The 27,608-nt window shown below is 45.4% G+C and overlaps 2 protein-coding genes across 5 annotated transcripts; one reads left to right on the top strand and one right to left on the bottom strand.

Moving 5' to 3' along the window:
- Positions 1–1,112: 1,112 nt before the first annotated feature.
- GOLGA2 (golgin A2) lies at positions 1,113–22,199 on the bottom strand. 4 transcript variants are annotated; one of them, XM_059829004.1, is made up of 27 exons: positions 22,152–22,199; positions 20,744–20,866; positions 20,277–20,357; positions 16,060–16,103; positions 15,857–15,920; positions 15,337–15,396; positions 14,784–14,864; positions 12,925–12,963; positions 12,346–12,408; positions 12,008–12,101; positions 11,233–11,339; positions 10,612–10,670; positions 10,227–10,368; positions 9,058–9,147; positions 8,744–8,851; positions 8,557–8,644; positions 7,698–8,044; positions 6,759–6,872; positions 6,249–6,473; positions 5,871–5,970; positions 5,695–5,783; positions 4,922–5,075; positions 4,710–4,777; positions 4,006–4,108; positions 3,638–3,744; positions 3,270–3,438; positions 1,113–3,159 (listed from the first exon to the last, which is right to left on the bottom strand). In XM_059829004.1, exons 1-27 carry the CDS (start codon positions 22,197–22,199, stop codon positions 2,909–2,911), a joined length of 3,018 nt encoding a protein of 1,005 aa, XP_059684987.1. In that variant the 3' UTR covers positions 1,113–2,908. The 4 variants fall into 4 exon arrangements, with proteins under 4 accessions (XP_059684987.1, XP_059684988.1, XP_059684990.1 ...); XM_059829005.1 differs by having other exon boundaries at positions 7,698–8,041; XM_059829007.1 differs by lacking the exon at positions 14,784–14,864.
- Positions 22,198–26,368, top strand: SWI5 (SWI5 homologous recombination repair protein). The gene is made up of 6 exons (XM_059829038.1): positions 22,198–22,347; positions 22,875–23,131; positions 23,263–23,311; positions 23,856–23,977; positions 25,105–25,199; positions 25,668–26,368. The coding sequence occupies exons 1-6, from the start codon at positions 22,198–22,200 to the stop codon at positions 25,730–25,732; spliced, it is 738 nt and encodes a 245-aa protein (XP_059685021.1). The 3' UTR covers positions 25,733–26,368.
- Positions 26,369–27,608: the final 1,240 nt, after the last annotated feature.

The raw sequence follows: 27,608 nt of genomic DNA, 5'->3' as shown, positions 1-27,608 counted from the left end.
GCACTACTTCTACTTCTGCAGGAAGAGACCAAGAGCATTGGGGTTGCTGACTTAAATCACTGTCATATTGATGCCTGATTCCGCCCCAAGTGCTCTTGGCTACAGCTGGCTGTAGTACTTGTAGAATCTCCCTAGTACCCTAGTAAGACTTTAATAAGCTGAAACTCTCCTTGAAGACTTTATTCATAGTAGATACTGGTGTGGGTTGAGGGAATAGACTATAGATCTCTAGTGCTTCCTTCCTCTGTATGTTCTAGCTATCTGTCTTGCATGTTTTTATGGGTTGTAACTTCAGCTTTTATTCAACTGAGGCAATAACCATTGCTTGCCTTACCCTGTCCTATCTTTTTCCTTACTGGAACTGTTCCATCTATCCCTGGTGTTACATATAGGGTTGTTCTTAAAGAATATTACATAGTTTTGCCTTTTAGAAGTGTATTTATTCAAGTAAACATTAGAACCTCATTTTGCAAAACTAGGAACCTCTAATCTGCTGGTTATCAATGGTTAAGTATGTTCAGATGAGAATACCAACTACCCTGCCCAGGCAAGATAAAATCCTATCTACTGATCTACAACCTCATCCAACAAAGTGTCCTCCTCCCAACAGCTGTTTCCTGTTGTTTGTGCTTATGGCCTTTAAGAAGCATTTTTTCTGTGGTTTTTTTTTTTTTTCCCCTCAAGTCAGAGGGGCTTCAGTTGCTACAATTTAAAGCTGAATAGTAGTTCCTGCTCTTGGTTCACTCCAAGTAAAGGTGGGGTCAGGGAAACACTCCTAAAGGGAACAGGGTGAAAAATTAATCTCAGCTGAGGGGCTGGATGTGAAATGCTAGCCAAGAGAAATGTCTCAGGCTTGACAGCAGTCTGCCTGCAGGAAAACATTCATGAAAGCTAAGGGAAAAGGGCATTGATGCCAGGGCAGGTGTTTCTAGAGTTGGGCCAGCTTTTTTTAATAAAGAATTCATTGGTTTTTTTCTGGCCAAATTTCAAGGTGATCTTTGGAAAAAATACATCTAGTCAAGTGTCCATCTGAATACTTTTATTCAGAAAGCAAATTTGTAACAGGATTAAGTCACCTCTGCACCAGACTGCAGACCTTCACTGTTCCTGTCTCCTTTGCAGTACTAGAGTAGAACACCCAATAAATATTTATTCCATTTATAATAATGCTCTGTATTAAATCATAGCCCTGCCCCCCATTAGTTATGATACAGATGTATGAATCACCTGAGCAGGCATAAACACTGCAAAAGGCTTAGTCTCTCTTCAAGGAATATACAGCATTTTACAGCGATACACTATGTACACAAACCCATGCAGCCCCTGTCACTTGTGCTAATAACAGACACCACTAGCACCCTTCAAATGAAAGGAGCTCAAAAACCAGCTTCCCTCTTCCCCTGGTGGGTTTGCAGGAGAGCACTAATTGTTCTGTGTATGCTTTTTTCAGTTGTATATGGAAAAATCAAAATGAACCATTTTAAAAAAACAACCCCAATTTAATCTGCTTCTGGCGTTAGAAGAAAAGCTCTCTCTACCATGCTGTGTAAAGCTTGAGCAACTTGGACCCAGAAGAAATGAATCTTCTCTCTTGTCATTGTTGACAACTGCCAAAATTGATACTGTGTTCCTGTGCTTGCATCTCTCTTGACAGGTTAACAGGGAGGTGGTGCGTGCTGCTTCAGGCACTAGCCCAGGCTTGTGCGTTGGGACTGCACAGCTACAACCGTCAGGTCCCTTAAACCTCCCCTGCAGTTTTCCTTAAAATTCTACTGCTGAAACTAATCATCCTAAGAACAGGCAGCTCTTGCCTGAAAGGCAAATTTAGTTGCAGGATGTCTGCATGCAGTTTACATCAACACTTGCACACCCAAGGGATTTGCTTTGCTGCCGCTTCAGGGGATGCTCTCTTCCAACCATGTTTTCTTTTCGCCTTAGAATTAGGGCTATGGCTTCAAGGCAGTGCCAGGTGATACCTCTACTGCTGCTGTGTGTCCCAGGAACCAAAAAACAGGGGCCACAGGATGTGGGATTCCACCTATCTACTGCACTCCTTACCAAAATGGGAGAAGAGGAAAGGAACTAGAACCCCTAGAGTCCAGAAATTCAAAACAAAGCATGTTTATTAAGTGGTTTCCTCTTACTTATTTCTCCCATTTTTTAAAATAAATAAAACCTTCAGACACATACAAGTGAAACACATCATCCTTCAAAGTGCAGTTACATTTCCACCCCACTCCCAAGAATCACATAAAGCTTTGTCAAGTAACCAAAAAGACCCCGAAGGCAACCCGCGGTCCCTTCCCCTAGCAGTGAGAGTAAATGGGTCTGGCGGAGCCTGCAGCTTTCTGCTGTTCAAGGCTGGGTTCAGATACAGTTGCAAGAGGCAGGCTGCAGAAGAAAGTGGGAAGTTTAAGATACATAGTATGAAACAAAACCAACCTGTGTGGAGTCCAAAGAGTCCGTTACAAGAATAAGTTAGTTACTTTGGGACCCCTGGAAGGAACTAGGTTGGTTACAGTCATGAGTGAAGGATCGGAACTGCTGCTCAGTCACTGCTGTGACACTGACTGCTGGCAGCAGTCTGGGACAAGGGATTAAGTCAGTTTGCCCAAAGTTATGGAATCCCCTTCCCCCTGGCCTGCGCCTGGCCCAGGTGAAGTGCTGGCACCAGCTGCCTCCCAGGATTAGTTTGAGTCTGCCTGTACGCCAAGCACACCAAGTAACAGAAGAAAGAGAAAGGGAGGATGAGGTCTGATGCTCAGATTCCATCTGTGCAAACCCTCTTTCCTGATGTCTTTAAAAATCTGTTCTGACCACGGGCACTGAGCAGAGGTATAGACACCTACAAGCCCGTTAAGTCCTTTCAGGCTCATAGAAAATTGCTGTACTTAAGATTTAGTGCTATTTAAACAACCATGATTTTGACTTCATCATTCTCATCAGCACGGTAGAAGAAGGGAATGCAGGGGTTTTCCAGCAGGGAGCCCAGCCGCTCCTGAGGGTTCTGGATTTCTCTGAGAAGCTGCATTATTTGCTTTGCTGTGGGGTCCTCTTGGCTCGGCTGAGCAGCTTTACTGTCAATAGGGGAGAAACCAGATTGATGAAGAACAGCAGCCTCTTGTTCTGTCTCATCTGATAAATTCACTTCTTGTAACCCTGTAAGGAACACAGACAAGGCAGGCAGGTAACTCTTCCATCCATGCACAACAGCGAGACCTCGGGTTATCCCATTTTACAGAACTTGTCCTGTCCTGCTTACAGCTTACCTTCTCCATCAGTAGCGTTCAGTTCAATGCGCCTCTCCACTGGAAGTACGCTTTCATTCTGGCTTGCTAACAGCTCTGGGTTTTGAGCAGCTGCTACATACTTGCTGTACCATTCATTTCTTTCCCTGACCAGACGCATCACTAAGTCCTGCAGTTCCAGTAGTTTCACCTGCACCAAAGTAAAGGAAAGCCTATGAAACGTGCACATCCCACAAACGCTGCGCTACAGTTTGCAGTCCTGCCGCCGGCACAAAATTAGCAACTTCAAAGTTAAAGCTAGCTGAAGAACAACATGTGAAGGTTTGGACTGCGCAAGTGCTCCCCAGGCCTGCCCTGCCTGGAGTGGTACTACAGAAAAGATTCCTTGCCTTCATCTCTTCCTTATCCTGAGCCAATCTGCTGATGTACTCCTCTTTCTCCTGATGTCGCTGTTTGAGGATAGCCCTTTGACTCTGGTATAATGCAATGTACTCCCCTGGAATAGAAGAGAAGCGTAAGGAGTAAGTGCTAGCAAGACTGGGGTACAAGCCTTACGGTGAGCACAGAACTATGTGGCATGAGGATCCAGAAATCCAACCCTGGACTGGGGATCTAGCCTAGTCAGGCAGCAGTAGGAGACCTGAACTGCTTGGTAGCTGGAGGGCTCCAGCTCCAAAAGCTTTTGGGGACCTTCTATTCCCCAAATAAATAACACATTGAGCAAGCTTTAGCTTGTGCTGGTGTTGGCTAAACATACCAATGGTGTCTGTTTCCCCAGACAGCTGTATGCAGCGATGTTCTAACTCTTCTAGCCTTTCCTTCAGATCAGCTTTCTCACGCATCACGTCTGTGAAACGGGACTGAACACAAAAATTGGTATCAATCATCGGAACTGCTCACGTACAGAGAATACCCGTGTTAAAGACAACACCCTCCATTCACATTGGTCTGAGCCTAGGGAACAAATCTTGCTGCCTTTACAACTTATCTCCCAATTTGATGCTAAAAAGGAACAGAGAGGAGAGAGCTAGAGAAGGCGTAAAAAAGCATCTCTGCATTTTGGGAAGCAGAAGGGCTGATGAAACAATAGTGCCTTTTAACGTCCTCGTTGCTGGGACAGCACAGCTCTGGTCATACTTGGCTCCGAGACGGCAGACCACCTGCTTCATCCCAGCAGGGTGAAGATACTTAGTCTGTTTTTCAGCTATTTGTTTAGAAAAAGAATTTGTTTAGGTCAAGAGTTAGGCCCTTATACTCACAGTCTTTGGGGGTGCAGGGTGTGAGGGGAGTTACTGCTGCAAGCTTTTCTGTGCTGAGACAAGCAGTGATAAGCTTTTTAGGAAGTAGCTTATTATTATGGAACATCTGCTACTTATTCCCTTAGAATTTGTCTGTGACATTGGATCAAAGTCTCGCTGAGCAGGGTGGCAGGGCTGAAAGAAGACGAGATCCTTTGCTTACCTGTAGTTTCTCCATGGCAGTTTTCAAAGCCTCGTGAACCTCCACTGGAACAGTATCCATAGTGGAATCTGGAAGGGACACGTGTAATTTACAGTTCCTCCTTGGACACGATGCACTGACAAAACCTGTAGATCTGTTTCACAGAGGCCAGTGCAACTGGCCGAGGCATGCCTCCATATTCACACTGTCCCCAAACTGCACCAAATTTTTACCTCCAGACAGCATGATGTTATGTTGCTGCTCCTGCCTAAGAGCTGCTATTTGCTGCAGGAGGCTTCTGCACTGCTGTTTCTGAGCAGCCAGCTGCTGCCTCATGTCTTCTCGCTCCTTCTCCATTTGAGACATAGCAGATGTCAAGAAAACAACCTAAGAAGAATTCCAGAGTATGCACATTAGTGCTTCTCCTGGGTGAAGCACGATCATCTCGGGACAAACAGAGTAACAGTTTACCCCATTTTATTTATGGGTAGGAAACCAAAGTACTAAGTGACTGCCCTGGCAGCAACTACTGCATCTTTTCTCATTCCCAAGTAGTACGAATATGCAGGTTAAATACCAGCTCTCACGATATCTATTTGAGCACAGTATTTTCCAATTATGACTGTCCTTAAAGAAAAGTCTAGTAGATATTCAACACCCTTTCCAAACTGCCTTCCAAACTGAAGAGATCATCATCATCATCATCATCATCATAATCATCATAATTAGAGAGCTACTCTGCCAGCTGAATTGTCTTCATAATTAAAGCCACTGCCAGGCTTCCAGCCTATCTTGCAAGGATGCTGCAGAAATCTTGGTTCTTTGCTGCTATGCTCAAGGAACTGTTACACTTCCCTCATTACTGCACCTCAGCTGGTAGGGATCACAGCTGATAAACAGCCTACTCCATGCACCCAGTGGAACCTTCCTGCAATTTAACCTGCCTCCTTTTCTAGACATTTGTTTAGAACTAAAAACAAAGGCTTTTCTACCCATTAAGACTCACCATTTCTTCGTGGCTTTCAAACTTCTCTGGGATCACAAATGAAGATTTTTGGATTTCTTCGGTCATTGCTTCACTTTCAACTCCATCTCCTGTAAGAGGAAGAAGGTGAACAAAGAGGTGATACCCCAGAGACCCCAGCTCTACCTCTTCCCTGGAGACCAGCTGCAGCTACTCACCCTCTGGTCGGTGCAAAATCCTGCCATCCAGGTCTGCTGCTAACTGACTGATCTGGGCCTGCAGCTCTTTGTTTTCCTTGGCTACAGCTTCCAGATTTTCCTGAAAGAGAGAAGCAGAAGATCACTGAAACCTGTGCAAGCCAGGCTGCAAACAGTTGCTACATCTTCAGGCAGTAGCACCAGACAGACGCACAAAAAAGCAGTGCTTCTGCTCCAGACAAGTATCATTCACCTGTACTGCACCAGATGTAATCATAGAACAGCCCAGGTTGGAAGGGACTGCGAAAGATCATCTGGTCCAACTTTCCGCTTAATTAATACTGAATGTAGTTAAGCACTTTGCCTCCCATCTTTCCACTCGCCCCTTTTTACTGTTACCTTGGTCTGCTGCAGCTCTTTGAGGTGCATTTCCACTGTCACCTTCCCCTGAACCTCCTCGTGCTGTAGCCGATCCATAAGCTGCGTCTGAAGCAAGTACTGTTTGTGTAGTTCCTCCTTCTCGGCAGACAGCTGCTGGTACGCCACGGTGTACTGTTGTAAGTGGCTGTAGTACTGGTCCCTCTGCTCCTGCAGAGCCCGAGCCTCCTGTGTTTTCAGTTCCAGCTAACATAACAAGAACCGTGACATCAAACCATTTCTGCCAGAAAAGCTGATCCCTGTGACATGATCCAAACTGTCAACATTGCCCCAAAGCCACCAACCAGGCAGGCAGTCACCATCTGCCCCTACATGCTGGTCCCCCACATCAGAGAGCAGACAATGAGGGAAGGCTCCCAGCTTGATCATTACAATACCAACTCCCATCCTTCCATCAAAGTTTGGAAAGTTGCCAGCAGTTTGCATAAACAACTACATACTTGCCCTGCCATCCCACCGGCTGTTGCTTACCGTCTCTTTGAGCTCCCCCAGGTTCTCCTGCAGCTGCCCAAGCTTCTTGGCCAGCTCCTTCTTCACATGTTGCTCTGACTGTAGGGCACTTGTAACCTCCATGTTTTCATTTGTCTGCAAGACAGATACCACTGTATAAGGAAATTGCCCCAACCACCATAAAGGTACACTCTCAGTGTTCATGTTCATTCCCCATGCAACAGGGTGCCATCCCTTGTGTTATTCTGGGGCGTAAGTAAGGGCCATAAATTGACTGTTTGGGGCAGTAAATAACTTACAGAAAAGTTCAGAAGATGGGAGAAGAGCAAGGAAAGAGCCAGGGGAATCAGGGCTGGGACAGTGCCAAGGAGAGGCCTGGCACATCACACAACTGTCAGCTCCAAAGCAGATGGGTGGTATGAATATCCCAAACAGAGTCAGAGACATTCAAAAACAAGGAGTTCAGAAAGGACTAAAGAGAAACCAGCAGCTAGACCATGTATCTGTTTGCCAGGGCCCCAAAGGGGAAGCTGTTACATTGAAAGAAGCAAGCAAGAGTAAGGATTCAGCTCCACGATGGGTAAGAATGACAGCAGCAGGAAAGAAGACTGCTGAGAACTTCTTCCCTGTGGGCAAATACAGGGAACAGAAAACAGGTATTTTCAAGGGTGAAAGAGCAGGAGGAATACTCAGGGAAAGAAACAGCCTGAGTGCCAGGGGATGAGAGGGAAAAGGAAACTGCTCTGGACAAAGATATTGGTTCATCTGCCAGAGCACCTAAGGGAGTAAGGAATTACAGGGAACCTCCTGGCATGGCAATACGTATCACAGAAGACAAAGCATTCATAGTCTCAAAGGACAAGAGACAGATAATGCTTCTGCCAGTTTTTGACATCTATGCTACAGAAGGATTGCATCAGTGAGGGAAGCAGTGGGAAAAGATGCATGAAAGAGACATACCAGTTTGACAAACCCATTCTGCAGCTCAGCCAGCTGCTCCTTCAGCTCCCGATTTTGGCTCAGTGCCCTACTGATTGTGGCCTTGTCATTCTGCATGTCCTCCAGGATCTGCTGTCTGTCCACAGACTCCTCGTTGTAGCGCTGCACAGCCTTCTCCAGCTCCAGCAGCCGCTCCTCCTGTTCCTGGTTGAGGCGGCTCAGCTGCTCATTGTCCCGGACCTGGGCCTGGTACTGCCCATGGAGTTCCTCCTTCTCTTGCTGCAGCCGCTGGATCTCTTCCTGCAGACTCAGCTCAGCTGCTGTGGGCCCTGCTGGTAAGGAAGGCTCCATATCCATGGGCTTAACTGCTGAGGAAATGGAATCAAAAGCAGCTCAGTCAAAGAGCTGAATCGCTGTGTAATACACATCACTGACATACACGAAGCATACCCCAACCTATAGGGCTCTATGACCCAGAAGGTATCACCAGCTGCAGTATCCAATCCTCACTGCAGGGCATTGAGAGGAATGAAGGAGCAAAACGACCCCAAAACCAAGCATGGCATCCTGCCGCATGCTCCTAGCTCCCTCACGGCCCTAGCAAGAGCATCCTGCCTCCCCAAACTCCTGGGCCAGAGAGGCTGACAGTACAGTCAGGCAGATACTAAAGACATAAACAGTCTGCTAGTCAATTATCTGAAGTAGTTCACTTGGTGTTTGCTAGGATGAAAGGTTTCTTAGGGTGACCAGGCTTTCAGACGCCTTCACAGCTTCAGAGCATCAGACCTACTTGCAACTCACGTGCAGAAGTTCCTGCACAGCGGGGACAGAGTTAACCAGCTGGTACTCTGCAGTTGAAGCCCCACTCTGGAAGCCCTACCTGATTTGCTCAACAGCTCTGTAACATTGGCTTCCAGCTCCCAAATATGGGCCATATGCTTCTCCTTCTCCTCTGCCATTGTGTGGACCTGCAAGGCCACACAAGTGAAAGTTAAAACAATGTTCACAGTGCATTTTTTCCTGCCTGTGTTTGTCAAAAGCAGTTGTGACACTGCCCCTGGTGTTACCTGCTCAGAGAGCTGCTGTACCCGCTGCTGCCAAATGCTCCGCTCTTCCTTCAGTTTCTCTACATACTGATCTCTTTCTGCCTGGAGCTGGTGAAGTGACTCTGAGAGCTGTTCAAAACAAAATAAAACACAAAGAAAATCATATTGGCAAAATAAATTTGGCAGTGACTGCTTAAGGGGTAAAGCCTAAAAAAACCCAAAGGGGTAAAGCTTGAAAAAAACAGTGTTAATGCAAAGCTCAGGCTGCATTCTTCTGCCACACAAGTTTCTTTACAGAAGTCAAGATTTGCATTGTATTTCAAACAACCTCTTACCTGAGCAACCTGGGTTTCCAGGCTCGCCTTCTCCTCCAGTGCCATCTGCAACTGCTGGTTTGCATCCAGACTCCCTGCCTGATTTGAGAACTGCCAATAAAAATCAAAAAGTTATGCAAAATGTTAATACTCGATTTCTCTGTAGCCTTTCCCCTGATAGTAACCTGCCACGTGATCCATGTTGTAACCTTCTATAGTTCTTTAAAGTGCTCCAACTCACAGTGAAGTTCAATGAAAAAAACAAAACCAACCAGGATTAAAATCAAAAAGCTTCGATTTTAGCCCTGTAAAAACAGGCTGAACTGGGCGGCTCCTCCCTACCAATTTTATATTTACTTTTTTTTTTTTGATTAATAAAATATGCTTTAATCAAATCATTTGGCTCAGAAACTGTGCATTTCCAGAGTCTGTATTATACAACCAGATCAGATGGTATAAAAGCTTGTGACCTTAAAGTTGTCAAACATGTCAGGAATTTAAAACCAATGTCTGGAACATGTCAGTGGACTAAGTAGCAAGGCTGGTTCAGTTGAGACAGTACTTTTCCCAGAAGAGTAGCAGTTGGCTTTATTTCAAGGGTAACTTAAGCCACTATCTGGGGGGTGGGGGTGGGTGAGGGAGGTAAAAAAGAAAAAGCAGTTTCTTCCTTCACAGGCTCACCTTAACACCAAGCTTGCTCTCTGAACTGCTAACAGCTGGCTTCATGCATTCCCTTTCTAACTGGCTGCTTCTCCCACCTTTCCCCAGCTGACCCTCAAGTTGCCGTTGTCCAGCTCACCACCTGCTGCCGGGGTGGGTACAAACACCAGCCCTACACAACTGGTTTCTCAGTGAGACTGCACAACAACTGAGTAACCAAAACGCTGGACAGACACAAGCAGGAAAAGTCAGTGTATTTTCACACTTGGTATGTTCAGTCACTCTCTCATATTGTATAACATTCTTTTAGCAGACCAATGGCATAATGTCTTTCAATTTACTGCTCCAACTCCTTAAAATAGACTTTCTGTCCCTCAGAGGCCTCAGTGAAAGCCTTTTACTAAGAGGATGTCTTGATGGGATTTTGCGCCTTCCTTTAAAAACAAGTTAAGTCTTGCCCCACTGTCAGAAGCAAAGTCTTACAGTGATCAGTGTGATCTACCCTCACATCCCAGAAGTGTTATGGTTACCTGTTGAATCATCAGTTCAGCCATTTCCAGTTTCTTATGCAAATCCTCCATATCCAACTTCATAGCTGAGTTCTTGGAAACCAGGGAGTGAACCTTCTCTGACAGCTCCGAATTCTGCTGCTTTAGTTCCTCACTACTTTTGCTGAAACAAAAAATTAAAGTAGCATCACTATATGCAGGTTTGCTGATGTCCATGTCATAAATTTACAATCCCGTTCTTCATAGCAGCTAGAATCACAGAAACATCACATCTAGTGACTTTTTTTAAAAAAATTTAATATCTAACCTGCCAAGTCACCACCTGTGGTCTGTGCCCCTTGTTATGTTTTGTGGCTCTACTGAGAAGAGTAGTGTTACTCTGCAGTAACAAGCAGAATGGACTTACCTTCGTTTGTAGAGTTCCATTTTCAGGTTGTCTCGCTCCTTCACCAATTCTTTATTATGCTGGAGAAAAAGGAAATTATTGATTCATCTACAGACTTTAGTCAAACAAATAAGATCTTCAAAAAATACTTCATTTCACCTTTAGCACATCAGCTGAAGTGGAAAGGTCGTAACTTTGGCAAAATCCTCAGGACAGGTTTGCTTAGAACCTCCTAAATTTGCCAGGAATAAGCCTGCTCAGTCTTTTCAAATCTGATACCACTAACTGAACATGAGGTTATTTCTGCAAACTTCTGGATTAATATCAATACTAAAGTGTCTGTCTGACGGAGACCCTCCTGGGACAAGGTCTCAGTGAGGCTTCTGTTGTGTGGAGCTGGCAAGACTAATGAAGTAAGGTGCCAGATCTGAAGACAGCCACAGGACCATATGATTAGCGGTCACAGAAACCTGAATGAAGTTTGCCTTGATCATGGAGAATACAGGGCTTTACAAGGTTAATTAACAAGGTTAATTTCTGCCTCTTCTCTAAGCAGGGACTACAGACTTTGCAGAAGTGTAGTGACAAGCAAATAGCCAAAAACAGAGCTGCTGGTTAAGCATAAACTGAGGTGACTCTTACCTTCTCTGACTGTTTTTGCTGAGTAGAGATGGAGGACAAAGTACGTTCTAGCTCTGATACCCTCTGGCGAGATGAATGTAAACGAACAGCAAGGTTTTCCACTTCTCCTGAACAAGTCAGAGCAGAGTCAGTTGAGGCTAGACCCCAGAGAGCTTCTTGGAACTGGCTGAACAGCACTTTCTACTTTGCCAACAAGCTCTTAAGGCAGCACAGAGCTTTGTAGATCAGTAGACCTGGTTCCACTCCTGGCTCTACAGGTGAATCACTAGCAGCTCTGGGGAGTAAAGCTCTCTGTAACTACCTTCCTCACTTTTAGAGGGAGATGATGAAACTTCCTTTGTAGAACAACAGACAATATGTTGTTTGGGTTTGGGTTTTTTTCCCTAATAGAATAAAATGCTTGAATTTAGTTCAGAATGAAAGGCTCAGGTAAAACCTACATTAACATGACAGCTGGGAGGGAGGGCGGGTGGAGAAAAGGGAACAAAGTTTTAGAAGAACCAGAACAAAGTCAGAAAGGAACAGTCTGGGTTAGTCACCAGGCCCAAACAGGGCTGACAAGGCTTTAGTGATGCACAAAAGAACCTCAACTGCCATGGGATCACCATGCTCCCATTTGGGGGCAGCTATGATGACAGAAGCAGTGACAGTGCCAAGTATTGCTCATTAAGGAGTCAGTGAGTGTTGTGAGCTGGCTGCCAGCAACTATCATGTCTGTGACTTGAAATCCACAGTTTAACCAACAGCTTGAGCTGGAGCGCTCACAGTCAATTACCTGATTTCTGCCGTGCAGCTTGCTGAGTATATCCAAGGGCTGTCTGCAACTCAGACTTCTCAGAAACTAGAATTCCAATAGTTTGGATATGAACCTTTGGGAAAGGAAAATCAGCTCAGTGCAAAACTTCTTTGCTTCTAACTGCAACATCACTGTTGCCACAAAAAGATAATTCAGTAAAGAGCTCTTGCAGTTAAGTACAGTCTGGCTGACTGACTCTCCCAGTTTTCCTGAAGGAATGGGCTCATGTGGCTTCCAGGATGAAGACTGTGAGCAGTCAGTAATCCAGAACATAGCAGAAGCCAGGTGATATTACTGTAACAGAGGCTCTGCCTTACCTGTAGCTGTTCCCTCAGTGCTGCTTGCTCTTTCGAAAATTTCTGTTCAAACTCCTTCTTTTCCTGTATAAACAAATGATGCCTACTCAGCACAAAAATGTAAATAGTTAACTCTTGTTGTTTTATCTCAAACTAAAAAGAAACCAGAGATTCATTGGTAGTACTTCCAGCATTTAAATGATACCAGTATTTTTAAAGACATACTTCAGTCATCCATTATTTGAACGACTTCATTGTTTATCCGTCCTAGAATGGCAACGACAGCATAGCGCAATCACTGCTAGCATAAACGTGGCAGTGTTTGGAATGCAAACTACTGGCAAGGACTTAAACTGTAATCTCCTGCCTCCACTGCACTCCAATACTCAAGCATTTAAATATTAGGTTTTGTCAAAATACGAACGCTACCTGCCAGGCCTAACTCATGAAGTCAAAATATTCAACCTTATGCTACAAATGAAACTGAATCTAACATAAGACAAGATCACATAGGCCTGTGCCACAGTCCACTATGCTTTCTACTCCTCAGAGAAACAGATACCTACTTCCATATCTATCCAAAAATAGGACACACTTTACCTTCTCCAGCTGATTCACTGCTTCTTGGTTCTGCTGTTCCTACAGAAGAAAATTGATGCGCCAGTATTAAGAGAAAATACTGTCATACTGCTGAAACATATTTTCACTTTAATGAAGTAAAGATACATGCCCAATTAACGCAAACAGAATTTCCATTATTCTTTCTGTAGAAGACTAGGAAGTTCGTCTTAGCTATTATAAGTAATAGATTTGGGGCTCTCTTCACTAATATACTTCATATGCCAGATATGTTTTTCATTGCTCAGTTCTTCTCAAATACCACTACTGAAACCCCTGTATGTTTGTATCTGAGCATCCACCAACTTCAGTTAAACTTGCATCTCACATCTATGAAATTAATCATAGTAATCTTGCTGTATTAGGATAATGACCAAAAAATGCTTAAAAAAAAACCAAACACAAAAAACATCCCCAAAACCCAAAAAAACCCCCATAGTCTTTTCCTTTAACTGAGAGCTTAGACCTGTATTCCACTTAACAACTAGCCTTTAAGTCATACAGAGCCGCACTTACACAAGTTGTCAGGCTTCTGCAAAAGGTGGTATGAGAAAGAGCTGAAGCCAAATGCAAAGAAAAGGGATAATTCTGTCCTAGCCATTTCAATCTTACGGGTGAAGTGTCCCTTCCAACTTGAGATTCTCAGTATTTGGAGATTTGTTGACTGTACATAGTGCATCTTTAGATACAGGGTGAAGGAGACCAAAGCGGCAGCTGTCTACCCAGGCTGCCACACAAACTGTGCTGCTGTGTTTGCCATTTGCTGTTGTCCCCCTGGCAGTTTTCTCACAGATGCCTCATAAATAACTACATAATTAGTACTTTTTTCCCTTCCCGAAGAGTGGACATTGGCCAAGCTGTTTCTTTACTACTACTACTTCAATGCTTTTTGAAACATGACTACAGATAGATGAGTGGTAAGTTGGAGGTTTTGATTCTAGCAATGCCAGTGCACAACATAACCAGGAAAAGCAAAGGCAAGACCACAAATGCAGCAAATGCCCTAGATAATGCCAAGCAAACAGAAAAGCAGGCCAATGAGGAGAATCCTGGATGGGCAGTGCACTCTACCAGGTACCTCTGCAGCCCAGCTAAAAGACAAAAAGAAACAGAAAGGAACAAAAATAACCCAAACGCAAAAGTAAAACAACAGGAGGGGTCACGGGGTACACTGGGAAATGCTGAACTTTGGGAAAAGGGTAGTTTGAGAGAGGAACAAAATGGGGGAAAGTATTTCACACAAGAAAGGCTCTTTTCACACTGAAACAAGTCCACTTAGCTGCATTTCTTGCAGTGTTAAAGCTGAAGGCTGAAAAGCAGCGGCAGGAATCCATGCAGGCTGCAGGACAAAGCAGTTCATTCATCGTGCCAAGAGAAGCTGAGGATATGATCAGAAACCAGCCCCAGGCTCTCTCTTAGACCTATTGCTCCCACTCTGCTGATATATTTAGAACAGCATCACCACCTGCAGAAAGGAGGTTTTCATACTGCTGCCAGCACCAGATTTCTATATTTCAAGGATTCAGACCAGGACCAGAAATAGCTGTTTTATCATGATGCTTATGATCCTGGGAAAGCATGACGAGATCAACAGGGCACACTTAAATGGAAACAACAAAACTCTGTTTCTTGTTCCTCAGATGAGCCAACAGATTCACAAGTGGCCTTCGACTTTGATCCTCTTAACGGGTTTTCCATACTGCCCATTTTGTTCCTCACAAAGTGCTGTGTAAGCAGCCTTCCTTGTGGCATATGAGAGAACCCATAACCTTGCAGACACCCAGAGAGCATGGAGGAGCAGCAAAGACAATGTCAAACTGGTTGGTTGGATTGTTTCTTACCAATTCCTCTATCTTTGTAACGAGCTGTTTGTTAGTTAGATTGCAGGAATCCAGGGCTACTGCCAGCTCCTGGTAACGTGTCTGATGGGCACATGCAGACAGGAGAAAAAGGAAGGAGCAGAAGAGGAGGAGGGGAGGAAAAAAGCAATAATTAAAAAGGACAGAAAAATAAATCATTATCACAGTTTGATACAATCAGATTCTCCAAACAAACCATAATCTATGGTTCCAACAAAAGCAGTTGGGATGTCAACATATTTTATCCATTTCTGCCGAGGCTTCATTTTGACATAAAAGTGAATCAGAAATAAGAACTGCAGTTGCATGGAAGCCAGATTATCCTTAGTCCCCAAACGGGAAACACCTTCGATAACCTGCCGCCTACTGTTGCCCACAGCTACCCAATTACAGCACAACACCAGACAGCAACGCATGTGAACTATGCATTCAATTAGGTCTCATTAACACTGCTGTAAGCACAGAGTCCCAATATGTGATCGACAGTAGCAAATAAGAAAGAAGAAAAAAAAAAGATAGACTGAGAACAACTTACTTCCATTTCCTTAATATTTGTGGAAGAAACAGTACTTTCCCCGTTCACATACGATGTAGACTAGAAGTAAACCAGTCAAGTAAGTCAGTTTTATTCCCCAGGCACCAAATCACTATTAAGTAAGAACCAACTATCATAATACTACTTCTTATAGCACCTTTCACTTCAAAATACCACAGACAGGTACAGAAAACCTACTTTTCTGACTAAGGATAGATGCAGACTCCCCCTGTGACAAGCTGATGTGAATTATGCAGAATGACTTCAGATTCTTTTCCACTTAATCAAGAATACATCTTTCCATGAATACATGCTGTTCATTCATCCCACTCTGCTCTTCTTCCTACTGCAGAAATTTTACATTCCTAAACCAGGAGTTTTTGCTTCTCAACACTTAAATATCTTATTGTTTAGTAGGATGACTGCAGATTGAAGAGTGTTCTCTTGAGCTGACTGCTTAAAGCTCCACATCAAACATCAAGAGAATTAATAGGACAAATAGATCAAAACAAGGCTGTACCTCAGAAACCAGTCCATTGAGTTGTTCAGACAACTGGCGGAGGCTTTCTGTTGACGAGAAAGACCTGGGAACAAAGGAAGACCTTGCAATGAAAATAACTCCCAGAGAACTGCCCAGATCAGAACAGCACTGGGGAGGAATAAAACCTTAATTTGTTGGGATCCTGTTGCAAGGCTGTTTGATAAACAAACACAGACACTCACCTCTTCTCATCCAAAGCATTTTTATGATCCTCAGCTTCATGAATCTGTGGAATGAAACACAAAAACTTACAAGCCTGTAAAAGAAGATGGGAGTCACATTGGTGAATGTGTCACTAAGACTTGATTACATCTGGGCTGAGGTTCCACAGTACCTGTAATTACTGCTTCCCAAAGAAAGATGAATTTAAACCCACCAACTCAGTCCTGGCTTACACATAATTTCCAAGTGGTGTGAGCCCAGGTTTCTTGGAATGGAGAAACTTAAGTGTTACAGGCTTTATGTTTGCTGTTACTATTTGTCAGTAAAATCAACACTTTGCTTTGCTGGGGAAAACGTCAACTGAATCTTTAAGTAGTGAAAGGAAATGCAGACTGATTTGACTGGAAACCTGTCTTATTAAGGGCACTTTCTGCTAATGAAATAGGAGAGAAAGGGAAGGAAAACAGCAGCTTTGGAAAACACAGGGGCATCTGTATGCTAGTACTCTCTCTGCTCTGACAGATGATGACTAGATAGGAGAGTGGAGAATGTAGTATTTTTAACAGGAGAAAATCTGAACATATTTATGAAGATCGTCTTTCTCAGAAAAAATGTGGTATCGGTAACCAATATTCAATGGTTCAATGGCAATATTCTTGATGATTCACAAACTTGTGTCAGCTGCATGCTCCCAGGAGCAGGCAGAACAGAACCACAACTAGGTAGACTGTTGCTGTTAGATAGCACAGGGACATCGGTAGCAAGCTGTGCAGAATTATGAGCGGCAACATCACTGTCAAAGTATGCCTGTCACAAAACACATCACAAGAATTACAGCCTTCATGCAAAATGAATGAAAACACACATGAACACATCACCTTGTGATCTGCCTGTGAAAACTAGACAGATATGAACAATCAATCATTTAGAAACATGTGGAAGGGAATCTGTGTTCTCCCCAGAGCAAACAGGTGACTGCATCAGCCCATGAAGAAACATTGTCCCAGAGCTGTGCCCTCTCAGAGCCAGTCTGAAGAACCGGTGCCCCATAATCAAACTTGCTGCTTTATCATGGGGCAATAATGTCACCCAACTCTAAGTTCACACACTAGATTGACTGCAAAGGACTTGCCAAAAAGCGAGTGAGAACAAAGCCAGATGGTAGTCACTCTGCTTTGAAAAGCAGTACATTCAAGATGTTTCTGGGGAAAACACAGATCACTGTATGGAAATTAAGATGGAAAAGAACAGGTTAGTGACTACCTGAAAACTGGGTTAGTCAAACTCAAATGCTCCATCTAAAACTCAATGAAGTTTGTGGCATGCCATGAGCCACAAGTTTAGAAACAGGACATTTATGAACAGGCCAAGCTCAGCATGGCTGGGAGCAGGTGCCTGTGGGCCTGCTGGAGCTATGAATCCCATGACTGGAAGTATCTAAATAGAAAAGAGAAGGGCCAGAAACCTATTTCTGGACAGCAATGCAAGTTCTCATCCAGCCTTCGTGGGAGGATGAATAGCATCTGATGGCAACTCTACCGAGCCACAGTGAACTGGACAATTTCGTCTATCTTGTACAGCATCAGAGAGCCAGAAAGACCCAGAGCAGTGTTCTAGTGTTTTATTTCACCATCCAGCTCCGGTAAGTCATCATTTAACAACATTACGAAGCAAATGAGATCATTTGTCAATATTCAACCCCACCACTATATTGCAGATCTCTGCTATTCCACCTGAAAGAGCTCCCTCTTACTTCAGTCACTTCCTTCTCGGCATTTCACAGGAAACAAGAAATCTCTCTCTTGGCATTCCCTGTTTACCTGCTCAGCACTTCATTCATGAATCAAGCAGCAAGAATATAGTAACAGTGAAGACAGATTTAATGAAAGCAATAAACTAGAAGACTGCAGAGGGAAACAAACAGAATTTTCTCTATTTCTTTTTAGCAGGACAGATACTTGTGCTCTCAAGGAGCAATATATGTTAGGTGCTTATAGGAAGGTCAGGAATTCCCTTACTTCCTCCAGCTATAAGTTACTTCACCTTTATTGGTTCAGACACTCATCAATATAGAACATCAGATGGACAGAAGGAATACCTTCCCCAGTACATCTCAAAAATGTTTCCTCAATCGTTTCTGATCAGGACATTCTTTTTGCTTAATGCTTTAAGATGTAAAAACCAGTAACGTGCCTTAACCACAAGAACTCCTTCCTTCTTTCTCCACTATAAGCAGTTTTGAAATAAACAAAACAACCCCAAAAAACTATTTGAACAGCTGAATTTGTTGGAAACAGAAAGAGTTAGGACCAAAACACTTATCTGGAAATTATGCATCGTGAGGTTCTAATAATGTAGACTAAAAAGTTAGTAATTCTGCTCAGCTTAGCATATAGTAGGATCCATTTGCTTTCACACAAAGGCTCCTATTTTCTTGGGTTTTCTGTGTTTTACAGCCAAGAAAGCTGAAGTGGGTGAGATGGGAGGGGTCTGCCTCACATTAAGACACCAATGGCAGCAGTAGCTCAGATGCTAACGATCAGCTTTTCTGCCCTATTAGCATCAAATGAGTTTCTGAACAGCATTTTCCTGACTCAGGATTTTTACAAGACGGCAACTGGAAAGGGAAATCTTTCTTTCATTACACATTCCAATTAAAGATTAGTTTTCAAATTATTCCTAAAACCCCAGACACAATAATCCACAAATTCCATAATAGCCAATCAGATCAAAATGTATCTCTCCATGCTAAGGAAACTGAGAAAAAAAATAATTGGGAAAACAAAATGAATAGAAATAATAAATTATCCATTTTCAGAACAGGACTAAAACTGTAGACACAGGTAGGCCTTCACTGCAAGATCAAATGCCATCTCAGCAACAGCACTAAACCACCCATCTTCATCTCGCTCTCCAATATGAAACAAGTCTCTTTCTCCGAGATCTAACTTACACCGAGCTTACGAGTATTAACTGAAAACAGTCCCCATGACAAGAATGAAACTTCAATCAAAATACATGCTTTCTGATCCTAGACAGGCACATCCAGCACCCTTAAAGCTGGCAATATCTCTCCACGTCACTCAAGTTCTACTGATATGCAACCTACACAAACAATGTCCAGTTGGAGCAACTTTCTGCTGTTCTCCCTGTGTGTTGGACAGAATAGCTGCTGCATTATCACACAAAAAAAGGAGAAAAGGACTACAAAGGCAATTCAGACTGAACTCCATCCCATCTTGCAGGTTTCACTGCATCTCTCTAGCACCCCTGGTGATTACTATAGTTATATTTATTGCTGGAGACACATGGATATGCAGTAAACACAATAATGAGTTATTTTATGACAACAAAATTGAAACAATGGTAGGGAAATAAGCTACCAAAATGATGCAAGTGAAAATGAAAAGCAGAGCTTTGGTACAACAAAATTGGAAGAAAATTCTGCGCTACAAAATTTGACTTCCCTGAGTTTCTATCACAATTTGAGCCTTATTTAAATAAACCGACTGTCTGAAAATAATTTCTTTAAAAACGCTGTTTGGTTATATGTTTGCTCCTGAACACATCTCTATTGCTTATTGCCATACTTCCTGCCCTTTCCTCTTCAGAAGCTTGGGAACGTGAAGACTCTAAAGCTTGTAAATACTTGACTTGAAATATCTGACTTCCTGCCCAAACATACTTAAACCCATGGTACTTGCCAGACTGTACATCACCTGTGCAAGTTACATCGCCTGTCATAAAATGGGTTGGCTGGAATAACTAGACAGCTTACTCAGGGCAGCTGCTTGCCTGGAGATGAGCACAACCGTGCCCTTCGGAAAGGAGGCGCTAGGAAATAAAGCAATGGCATGCAGAACAGGAGAAATACAGACTAAGAAAACACTACCTCTTCCTAGTGCAGTTTTCCTCAGTGGTTCAGTTAGTCTACTGCCTCACCCCAAATTCCTGGTTTTCCTCAAAGCTCAGCTGTCTCAAGGAAGAGTTTTTGACAAGGTTCACTTTTTCACATGTGAAGTTCGACACAAACCAGAAGGAAACAAGCACTTACAGGCAATGGAAACGCATGGTAACATATAGCTCCATGTTAATAAAAACAGCAACAAAACTCAAGCAACCGACAATGGCATGTCAGGACAAGGCTCCATCCAAAAAATCGAGGTCAGTGTAAACAGAACCCAAAGCATGCAGTAGGGAGAGCGAGTCACTGCGAGGGACACGAGCACTGCCTCACCTTCCTTTTGTCCAATGAGGGTATGGCTACCCCATTGGAGCAGTTAAGGTCTGACACCAGCACCTTCAGAATGTTCTGAATCTAAAGGAGGCGAAAGAAAAGGGGAAAGAGAAACGGCTCAGAAAAGGACAGAGAGAAAACGTCAATCAAAGGTAGCCAAAGAAACCGGCATCCTCCCGCTCGTTAGGAGCACGCACCTCAAAACAGCAGCTCTGCACACACCCAGGGTTGCACGACAGCACTGTATGATCAGACGCTGCTTCGGCACATACCCTGACTCCAGCACGCACCCTCCGGTAGAGGTAGTTGCTAACTGTTGTAGCACACTTCGTACACTGGCAACACAAGCATCTACGCCATTCAGATATTACACTGGCATAACCCCTTCCCAGCTCTAGTCACATTGTTAGGAAAACCAAAGAACAAGGAGGTGGCAAATGATATGGGAGAAAGAATGAGACACTCACGTTCTCTGGAGGCTGCCGGTCATCGTTGGTGGGAGTCTCAGGTCTACTGCCTTCTTTAGTTTTACGTTTTTTCTTAGTTCCTGCAGTCGCTCCAGGGTTATTCTTCTGCTGATACTCCTTCAGCTGTAAAAAAAGAATAATCTGAAGTCCAAACAGAACATGCTTTCTATGAGTATAATGTCAAAAAACCCCAACAAACTCAACTGGGTAAAAAGCGTAAGGACAAGAGAACACTCTTCAACGAGTTTGTCCCTCTGGGGAAAAAAAATTAAAATCAAAACAAGTCCAGAGAAGCCTAAAGTAAGAACCAGTGTGATGGGTTTATGACAAAAGGCTCAGAGTTGTAAATGTTCAACTTTTGTATACAGCTAACGATGTTCTTGGGAAACAGTTTGATACTCCATATTGCAACTAAAAGCAGATTAAAAGAAGCATTTGGGGATTTTTTTAGGTTTAGAACTAAGAGCAATAAGGAAAATTTAATAAAGGGCAATTAATCCTGAATGCAAAGTGAAAAAGCAGTGCGTGACAGTAAGACCTTCCACTCTGTGAAAGATTTTAAGAAGGAAAATGACAATCCCCACAGACAGATAACACATTAATACAGATACTGTAGTAACTGTGAAGTAAGAGGAGAAGAAATCTACAACCGATTTTTAAATCATATCCATTTCGCCCAGGACAAGCTAGTCTGATAAGCCGTACCGTGAATCCTGCTAGGTCTTCCGGCATTTTTGTGCATGTTATTGAACACCTAAGCCCCAAACCAGGTGAGTCCCAGGCAGTTATGTAAACTGCCCGCTTCCACCAACCCACCTCAGATGAAACACCCCCGTCCCCCCACTGCACCAGACACCGGCTGGACAGGGCACGGCTGCGGCCATGCTCCGGAGGCAAGGTGGGGAAGAAAGAAGAAGAAGGATCCCATTATTTGGAGGATTTCAAAATGGAAGCCTGAAGTGCTCCAGGACACTTTCCCATTTGTATGACTTTGACACACAGGCGCATCCCGCTGGGACGGATGGGGCTGAGCTGCCCCAGGGAAAAAATTATGGAAAAAAAAGGGAAAAAGAAAAAAAGGGAAGGGGAAGGGGAAGACCACCAAACCAAAACAGGCAGATCGCACAGCACCGCGGCAGCCCAGGCCCGGCCTCTACCCGGCCGCCTCCTCTGGGCTGGGGAGGCCGCCAGCCGGGAAGGCCTGGCCGCAGCGCCGGAGCTGCCGGCGGCCCCCACCGCAGCCCGGCCCGGCCTGGAGCAAGCAGGGCGACGGCGGGCGGGCCTGGCCCGCGCCCTTCGGGGGAGGCCCGGCCCGGCCCGGCGGCCCCGATCCGCGCGCGGCCCGCGGAACGCGGCTGCCGCCTGCCCGTCCCGTCCCGTCCCGTCCCGTCCCCCGCCGGCCCCTCACCTTCTTCTTGGCCGCCGCCAGCCTGCTCTGCCTGCTGCCGTCCGCCATGTCCGCCCCGCGCCCGGGCCACGTCAGCCGCGGCGGGGAGGGTGGAGGCGGCCGCCAGGCTCCGCCCCGGCCCGGCCTGCGCCCCACCGGGGCGGCCCGGCCCTTCGCCGAACCCCGCGGCCGATCCTCGCAGTACAGCTCCGCTTCGGTGCGCCCGGGCAGCTGCGGGTGACAGCCTGCGCTGCCCCGCTCCTCCCGAGTGAGAGCCCGCGCTGCCCCGCTCCTCCCGAGTGAGAGCCCGCGCTGCCCCGCTCCTCCTGGCACTGCACAGGGACACGTTTACCTCCGCCAGCCGGGCCAGGGGAGCCGCGGGAAGGAGCCTCCCCCCGCGCCGGTCCGAGAAGCTGCACGGGGTTTGGGTGGCAAGGTTCCCCCGGCGGGGCCGGGGCCTTGGAAGGGTACGGCCGCACAGCCGGGAGCTGCGCTGGCCCCTCAGCGAGCGCTTCCCCCGCCCAGGCAGGCGGTGGGGGGGCTCCGCCGGCGGCAGCGCGGCCCCTACAAAGAGAACAATGGCCCGTGTGGCGCCGCGGGCCCCCGGAGCGCTCCCTGAGACCCCGTCCCGGCCACAGCCCCGGGGCTGAGGCGGCTCTGAAGGATTTTTTGAAGGCACTGTCATCACCTTGGCTGTGGTAATTGGGATAATTACGTCCTGCCCCACCTAAATGCCACCTGCAGCTTCGCACGGGAAAGTTCGTTCTCCAGCGCCGTCCGCCGCGCCGGGCGCGGGAACCACGGCCGGGCCCCGTGAGGGGGAAACTACCCGCCCCGGCATGCCCCGCGGCGGCGGCGCGACTACAACTCCCGGCGTGCCCCGCGGCGCAGTCCGCGCCGGTCCGGCGGGAGGCGGCAGCCCTGGCTGAGGGGGTCCCGCCGACCGCGGGCCGCAGCCCGCCCCGCCACTCGCCCGCACCGCCGCGGCCTCTGTCGAGGAGGTAGGAGCCGGTTCCCCGATGCCCCCTCCCCTCCCTCCCTCGCTGCGCGGCGGGCCCTGGCCCCGCTGAGGCGGCCTGGCCCCGCCGCGGGGGTGTCCGGCCCCTGACGCGGCGCCCCTCTGCTTTGCCAGGACCCCCGGTGGCGGCCGGCGGAGCGGCACTGCCGGCTTCAAGTCGCCGGTGAGTCCCCGCCCGGGCTGGGGGGGAGGTGGGCCCTGCTCGGCGGCTCCCCCCGGGAGCGGCCTCTGCCCTCTCCCGGCGCGGGGCCGGGGCCTGCGGCGGCGGCGGCGGAGCGGCCCGGCGGCGGGCGGTGCTCCCCGGCAGCCGCTCGCACGTTCGCCGCGGCTCGGCACCGCAGGGAGTGTTTTTCCTGGAGGGTGAAGTTGCTCGTTGCCTGAGTAACTGCCGGCCTCGTAGTTTAGCATTGCGTCCTCCTGGGAGCTTCTGTAAAAGCCAAATTGTGTTTTTTATTTTTTAATTTCACTTCACGCTGTAAATCTACAAAACGCTGTAGGATATGATACAGAGCGGGCTGCCCTTACATAAACTGAAAAATATTTTACCTGAGCTTCCCTCTCTCCCTGCCCAGGAGATATTTTTTCCTTTTATTTTTTCTCCTTTTTTTATCCAGTGACACGTAGAGTATTTTGTGATTAGTGCCCTCCAGCACTGTAGCATCTCATCTAGAGCTGAGTTAGTGTTAAATGTCTTCTGTGCTCTACAGATCCCATCTCCAAGGTCCTGCCAACCTAATGGAGCCAACGAAGAAGCCCTGCGGTATGAAATTGAAGAGCTGAAACAGAAGGACCTTGCTCTAGACCAGGAAATTGCACAATTACTGTCCGAGTATGTCCTTGGCAAGCTCAGTGTTCACTGTGATGCCTCAATTATTTTGTTTTTTAAAACAAAATATGGTCCAGGAATTAGAGCTAAAAGCTGACCTCTTATGATGCCATTTTTATCGTGGTGCTATACAATGTAGATTACAGTGTTGTTTTGAGTTATGGGACCTGTTAAAGACGAGAGAATTCTTTCTGGTTTATTTAGTAAAGCAAAATGAGTTTTACTAGGAGCTTGGATAAGAGGATTTTAACTTTACCCCAGATGTTGCTGAGGTAATTATGTGTAAACTCGGAACAAATAATTTTAACCATCATGATACTACAACACATCATGCTACCAGAAGAGCTTGTTCATGTGAGAATTAAAATTGAGATCATGACTTGTACAACCTGCCAAATTTAGTCCCAGATAAAACTGTTTTCTTTTTTGTTCCATCTTGATCAAGTGTTCACTTGTTTTGTGTCTGAGGCGAGTGGGTTAAACCTTTGTGCTCAAGAAGCAGAGATGTTTTCCAAGCAAGAACTCTCTGGCATGACGGGTGCCACATACAGGGCAGTGCCACTGCTTTATTGTGGTTTCTTGTGACACACTGTGGCAGCTGCTTATTAGCAACTGTTTTGAGATAAAATTGCTGCTTGATTTTTAAAGAGAGGGAATCTCTGTGGGTTATTCGTTGCGAAGGAGTGATATTTTTTTAGATAATGTGTAGTGCATAGAACAGAAATGTTAGAGAACAACAAAGCCTGTTCCAAAAGCTTTTTTGTTTTATCCTCAAGGAAAAACAGACCTTCTTAATTTTTTTCCCCTAGCTACAGATTAGAGATACATATAAATTGAATTCACTACAGCCTATTCCTGTTTCTACTTGATTCTGAGAATTCGGTTGGGTTTTTTGATGTCTTGATGTGGCAAAAAACCCTCAAAATTAGTATCTGCTTATTTGTAGCTTTCATGTTTATGACTTGCAGCAACTCTACTTGCTACCTTCAGATTCTACTTTAGATGTGCCAGGTTTGGGTGTCTCAAATATCCTTGCTGTGCTTGGTTGGTGGTGGCAGCGTTCGCTGTGCAGCAGCAACAGCAGCAATCCCTCTGTGTCATTTTTGACCTTTCTGGCTTTATTTTTACAGAGGCTACAGCCTGGAGGAATTGGAGAAGCACATCTCTCTGCTCCATGAGTATAATGATATTAAAGATGCTGGACAGATGCTGCTGGGCAAGCTGGGTAAGGAAGGGGAAGGCTATTAAAGAACTTCTTAATCCATGTTTTCATGTAGACGGAGAGAGAGAAGCTACTACACCATAAAGGCAGAGCTTGTTTTAAAGATTATTCAGTTCTAGGCTTTTATTACCCAATCACTTGTGCAAGCACAAACACTTCTGTCGTTATTTTCGTGGGGTTTTTTTTAGAACTGAGCATGTGAAATAATTGTCATTTACCGGTATTCTAGTCTGTGTTATGGATTACCAAAATTTGCTAAGTCTTACCGGTTTTTTGTCAGATTTGTTCTTCATATGCTTAAAAAAAAAAAGTGTTGAGACAAGCAGGGGGCATGGCTGCAAAACCTTAGATTGTTTTCTTAGCTATGGGAGGTTCTATGGGATAGTTAGGGACCCCTGGGAGGAAAATGCAACTTTTCTGACTAATCTGATCTTTGTTTAATGAAAACAATGGTATTTCTTTCTTTTCTAGCTGTTATCCGAGGGGTTACTACAAAGCAGCTCTACCCTGAATACGATCTGGAGCTTAGCGACTAGTATTGAACCTGAAGACTGCCGTGTCCTGCAAAAATGACTGTTACTGGGCCATTATGTTTTGGTGTTGTATCGGTTTGGAACTGATATAAGGTGGCCTCGGAAGTATGTATGTAGAATTGCAACAGAGTGTGGGTTAACAGCCTTATTTCTAAGAAGCTTTGGAACATGAAAGTTGTTGAATCTATCAGCTGTTTCCTGCTTGTGGGAAGGGGATGTAGTACTTTGGATAATTTCATCTACTACCTGATCAACGGTTTGGTTTTTTTTTTATTGAAAAGATTGTAATTCAGGTTGATGTTAAGACTCCTCCCATGGAGCCTTTGCTTCTCTACACATCCGGGGGCTATTTGGATACTGAATGGATAGAGGAAGTGAGGGCATACAAATGTGCAACGTAATAGCTGCTTTGAAAGAAAAGAAAAAACCCTCAGAAGCAGGGAGGGAAGAAGGCTGAAGTTGTGGTGGTTTGGGGAGTTTTTTTTGGTTTATGATCAAATCTGGGTAAGTCTGGGTGTTCTGTGTGTTTGTACTTAACTGCTCTGGTATCTAGAGGTTTTGTATCATTTCTGTAGTAAATGGCAAAATGTGAAGTTGTGTTGAAGTGCCCAGTCTGAATAAAGCAGCTATCACATTTCTCAGTAATTCACTTTAAGAGCCTATAAAACATGAACCTGGGAACAAATTCTTAAACTATATTTTGAGTCAACTATAACATCTATTATTCAAATGTTTTCTGAGGGCTCTTAATGGAGGCAGTGTGGCAGCACTATACAGTAATGGGTAGGTGCAGAATTACCTTTACTCTCTTCTAAATGCAGAGTCACTGTGGAAGTGAGCAGTGTCCTAAACACAAAATTACATTGAGAACATGAGTGTTTCAGTGTCAGGTGTTAGGATTGAGGGTGACTGCACAGACTAAATTTGGCTGCTTCCTGCAGTTCTAAGTGATACAGTGCTCTGCTGACTGATCGGTTGTCCCTTTTTCACTCAAGCTTGATGTCATTATGCCCATTTCTACTTCTAAGGCCTTCTTGCCAGTAAGTTTCCCCCCTGGTCTCCAGTCAGGCCCATGCTGCAGTCTGCTCAATACTTCCAAATTTGAATCCAGTGAATCTGTTTTCATAGTGCTTGGAAACCAGAAAACGGTCGCAAGGCTGCTGCTGAGATCAGATAATTGTTTCTGGCTCTTGGTTCTGGACCTGGCACAGAAGCATTGCTAATAAGTATTTTGTTTTGCCACAAAAGCTGTGGGGAGGGGTCTAAAGCAGGGGGACCGACAAAGCCTGTGTATTCTGCAATTCATTCAAGCTGTGCTTCTCTGGAGGGCATTTCCTGTGGCCAAATAAGAATGGACTCTCACAGGTATGGTTCCAGGTATATCCTCCCCACCATAAACCCCTCTTGCCAAGTGTGGAAAACTCCTGTGTTTTGGAGTAGTTTTAAGGGGAGGAAAAAAGTCACAAGGCGGCTAATACTGGGAAACACTAACTTTGTTCTCAAAACCCACGTTGCTGTTTCGGCTGGTGTTTTCTGTGTGGAAGAAGTGGTTTAGCCTGGAGTGTTCCAACCAAAATGTTAGTCTGGTAATGGCACACGCAACTAGAAATGTTTTTTGCAACGGGAAGTATGAACAGAAATTCCTTCAGTTTGTGTTAGGTGTAAGCCACGGGGGATGAAGTATACTCCATTACCAAAGCTACTGAAGGTTATTGAAGGACTGAGACATCCATGTTTTCTTCCCCCCCTCGTAGGAGCACTAGGATTAAAACTTGCAGCTGTAGCCGTGCAAGTGTTCTGCCCGGCTCCAGAACTCGCGCTTTCACAGTGATGGGTTTACACTTCAGTTTGCAAAGAGAGTTGTCCGAGGAAGGTGCAC

This window comes from Gavia stellata, chromosome 24, assembly GCF_030936135.1.
Source record: "Gavia stellata isolate bGavSte3 chromosome 24, bGavSte3.hap2, whole genome shotgun sequence".
NCBI classification, from domain to species: Eukaryota; Metazoa; Chordata; class Aves; order Gaviiformes; family Gaviidae; genus Gavia; species Gavia stellata.
This window is presented reverse-complemented; position numbering and strand designations above follow the sequence as displayed.

Bases quoted from the DNA above. Each gene is read 5' to 3' on its own strand.
- SWI5 (XM_059829038.1), top strand. From the start codon at position 22,198: ATGTCCGCCCCGCGCCCGGGCCACGTCAGCCGCGGCGGGGAGGGTGGA. The intron at 22,348-22,874 runs GTGCGCCCGGGC...TGCCACCTGCAG, and splicing joins CGCAGTACAGCTCCGCTTCG to CTTCGCACGGGAAAGTTCGT. The intron at 23,978-25,104 runs GTATGTCCTTGG...TTATTTTTACAG, and splicing joins ATTGCACAATTACTGTCCGA to AGGCTACAGCCTGGAGGAAT.
- GOLGA2 (XM_059829004.1), bottom strand. From the start codon at position 22,199: ATGGCGGACGGCAGCAGGCAGAGCAGGCTGGCGGCGGCCAAGAAGAAG. The intron at 11,340-12,007 runs GTAATTGACTGT...TGACTTGTTCAG, and splicing joins AGCTGCACGGCAGAAATCAG to GAGAAGTGGAAAACCTTGCT. The intron at 4,778-4,921 runs GTAAAAATTTGG...TGTCCCTTCCAG, and splicing joins TAACATCATGCTGTCTGGAG to ATTCCACTATGGATACTGTT.